The sequence below is a fragment of the Mus caroli genome, chromosome 8 (assembly GCF_900094665.2).
Source record: "Mus caroli chromosome 8, CAROLI_EIJ_v1.1, whole genome shotgun sequence".
Lineage (NCBI taxonomy): Eukaryota > Metazoa > Chordata > Mammalia > Rodentia > Muridae > Mus > Mus caroli.
Window position 1 is genome coordinate 12351246 of NC_034577.1, and position 1173 is coordinate 12352418.

The 1173-nt window shown below is 40.0% G+C and overlaps 1 protein-coding gene across 1 annotated transcript in view; it reads right to left on the reverse strand.

Moving 5' to 3' along the window:
* Nucleotides 1–1173, reverse strand: part of Csmd1 (CUB and Sushi multiple domains 1) — a 1596626-nt gene that overhangs the window by 122438 nt on the left and 1473015 nt on the right. The window contains exon 39 of the mRNA XM_029480674.1: nucleotides 439–648. Within this exon, the coding sequence (XP_029336534.1) occupies nucleotides 439–648 (210 nt within the window). The remainder of the gene's footprint in view (nucleotides 1–438; nucleotides 649–1173) is intronic.

Genomic DNA, 1173 nt, shown 5'->3' on the forward strand with positions numbered 1-1173 from the left:
TGACTGAGACACTGATGTATCTTGCAAGGATCAAAGAGAGTAGAGGGCATGATGCTGAGACAAGAAGGCTCAAGTGCCTTGGGGCTGCCTGTATTGCCTTTGATATTGCCTCCTCTGGTCCAGTCCATGTCCTAAAGGGCTATAAGGGATAAGTGATAGAAGAGAAGGCCCTGTGACTTAAAGTGTATGATTACAAGGAAGAGAGAGTAGAAGAAATAAGGCTGAGAGCAGAGCCTGTACAAGGTCTTCATTTGGCTAATAACCTTTCTGTGTTTTAGCCCCATTTTTCAGGACAGACAAGATCCCACCCCAAGTCAGAGTCCAATGTGCTTTGGGAATCAAATTGGCTTCATGAGGCATTAACCAATCAAGGAGATTTAGGATTAAATGCAGTATAGTATAAGAAGAATCTGTAGATCTATTCATTTTGTTGCTTACCTTGGTAACTGAGTTTAAATCCTTGCCGGTTCTGTGAGTGGTCACTATAGAAGCGGATGAGGGTTTCATGTGTGGTGCTCAGCAATGATGTAGGCAGGTCAGGGCCACTGAACTGGCCCATCATTGGACTGCTGTGGTAAGGGCCATTCTGGATCTCCAGGTAGTCATGGTTGGCTTCAGTTGAGAAATTTAGAAATTGGATATGTGCACCTATGAGAAAACATGCAATCTTCAGAAAGTTCATGATAATGTCTGCAAAATGGGTGAATAGAGGGCATATCACTTTATTTCTGAAAGAAAGGGTAACATGGTAGAGGCAAGACTGTATCTTTGAAGACATACCTTAGCTTAACTCTGTGTGCTCTTTNTCTGCAAAATTCATATCCATTAANCAATTTCTGTCATGCACAAGTACTGTTAGCACAGACATCATTCTTAGAATGGCAACTTAAGGAAACAACACTACATCAATGATTATAACAAAAACACAAGGCTGGCCTCATACATGGCATGTTAATCATGCTTTTATCAAAAGAGAAGTCAATATNAAAGTAAAATAAAACCTAAACTATGAACATTAATAATAAAAGAAGAGAACATTTTCTTTCTTGTTCTCCCCTCCTTCCCGTAATGTGGTTCAAGAGATCAAACCCAGGGTGTTCTACATACTAGACCAGTCCTCTGTCATTGAATTATTCCCATTCCCTCTTGATTTTGATGGTAAAGAATTTTTTT